Genomic DNA, 1,187 nt, shown 5'->3' on the forward strand with positions numbered 1-1,187 from the left:
GCCAACTCAATAAAAAAGCTAAAAAATAATCGGGTTGCAGTTATTGCGGAATTGATTCGAGTTCCAGAGGACACGGGTGGAGTGCCACAGGCGCCGGCAGCAGCTTCTCCATCCGACTACACGTGCCCCTCGCCGACCTGCCGACCTGGGACACGTCCCCCCATCGGCTGTACGCACCAGCGCTTCACATTCATCCACATATATACTCTACGGGGTACGTAGTTGCCAGCGTAGAACCCGCATCGAAGTGAAGACAAGAAACCCAAGAGATCGACCTACACCGAGGCACAGCCACAGGAGATCGTGTTGGTTTGATTCAGGGAGCCATAGAAAAGAGATATGCAGGGCGGGAAGAGCTCGAGCGCGGTGGGCGCGGCCAAGGAGGCGGTGGCGAACGTGGGCGCGTCGGCGTGGGCGGGCAAGGAGAAGACCATGGCCGTGGTGCAGGAGACGGTGAACAAGGCCAAGGCGCACGACCCGGCGGCCAAGGCGGAGGCGGAGGCCAGGAAGCAGGAGCGGATCCACGAGGCAGAGGCCGCCAAGCGGGACGCCATGCGCTACAACGCCGCCGCCAAGGAGCACGCCACTGCTGCGTCCTACCACCCCACCCCCGGCTCCGCCGTCGATGCCCGCGACGTGGAGGTGGAGGGCGCGGCCGCCCCGCGCGCGGGGAGCAGCGACGACAGCTACCTGGGGGCGAGGCACGCGGTGGGCGAGGACGGCGGTCACCAGCTGCCCGCGCGCGGCACGGCTGGCGGCCACTCCGCGTGATGACGGGACTCCATTCGATGTGAGTTGCGTGTGAACTGGCTGGTGTACCTTGTGTGTTTGTTCGAGTGTGACCGCTCTTGTAGTAGTTTTGAACTCTGGAGAGCTGTGCTTATGTTGTGATTTGTGAAGTGAGTTGTTATATAATGGAGATCCCTCTGGTTCTGAATTCGGATGGACATGTTGCAACTTGGGTACTTGGTTTACCGGAGTTTCACACGAGCTTCAAATTTGTGACAAAATCATTGAGTCTGGTATGCATCATGCTCTTCAAATTTTTACCAAAAAAGAGTAGCAATATTGTAGAGTCAATTCGTATGTTCAATGTCTGCGTTAAAATGCCTCAAGACATGTATACGAAGGCACGTATACATCTGTATCTAGACAAGTAACTCATGACAGTAAGTGCATCTCCAACA

The 1,187-nt window shown here is 57.0% G+C and overlaps 1 protein-coding gene across 1 annotated transcript; it reads left to right on the plus strand.

The window, feature by feature from the left end:
* Window positions 1-212: 212 nt before the first annotated feature.
* Window positions 213-939, plus strand: LOC123116040 (11 kDa late embryogenesis abundant protein). Its single transcript, XM_044537051.1, has one exon. It carries the CDS (start codon window positions 340-342, stop codon window positions 769-771), a length of 432 nt encoding a protein of 143 aa, XP_044392986.1. The 5' UTR covers window positions 213-339; the 3' UTR covers window positions 772-939.
* Window positions 940-1,187: the final 248 nt, after the last annotated feature.

The sequence above is a fragment of the Triticum aestivum genome, chromosome 5B, assembly GCF_018294505.1.
Source record: "Triticum aestivum cultivar Chinese Spring chromosome 5B, IWGSC CS RefSeq v2.1, whole genome shotgun sequence".
NCBI classification, from domain to species: domain Eukaryota; kingdom Viridiplantae; phylum Streptophyta; class Magnoliopsida; order Poales; family Poaceae; genus Triticum; species Triticum aestivum.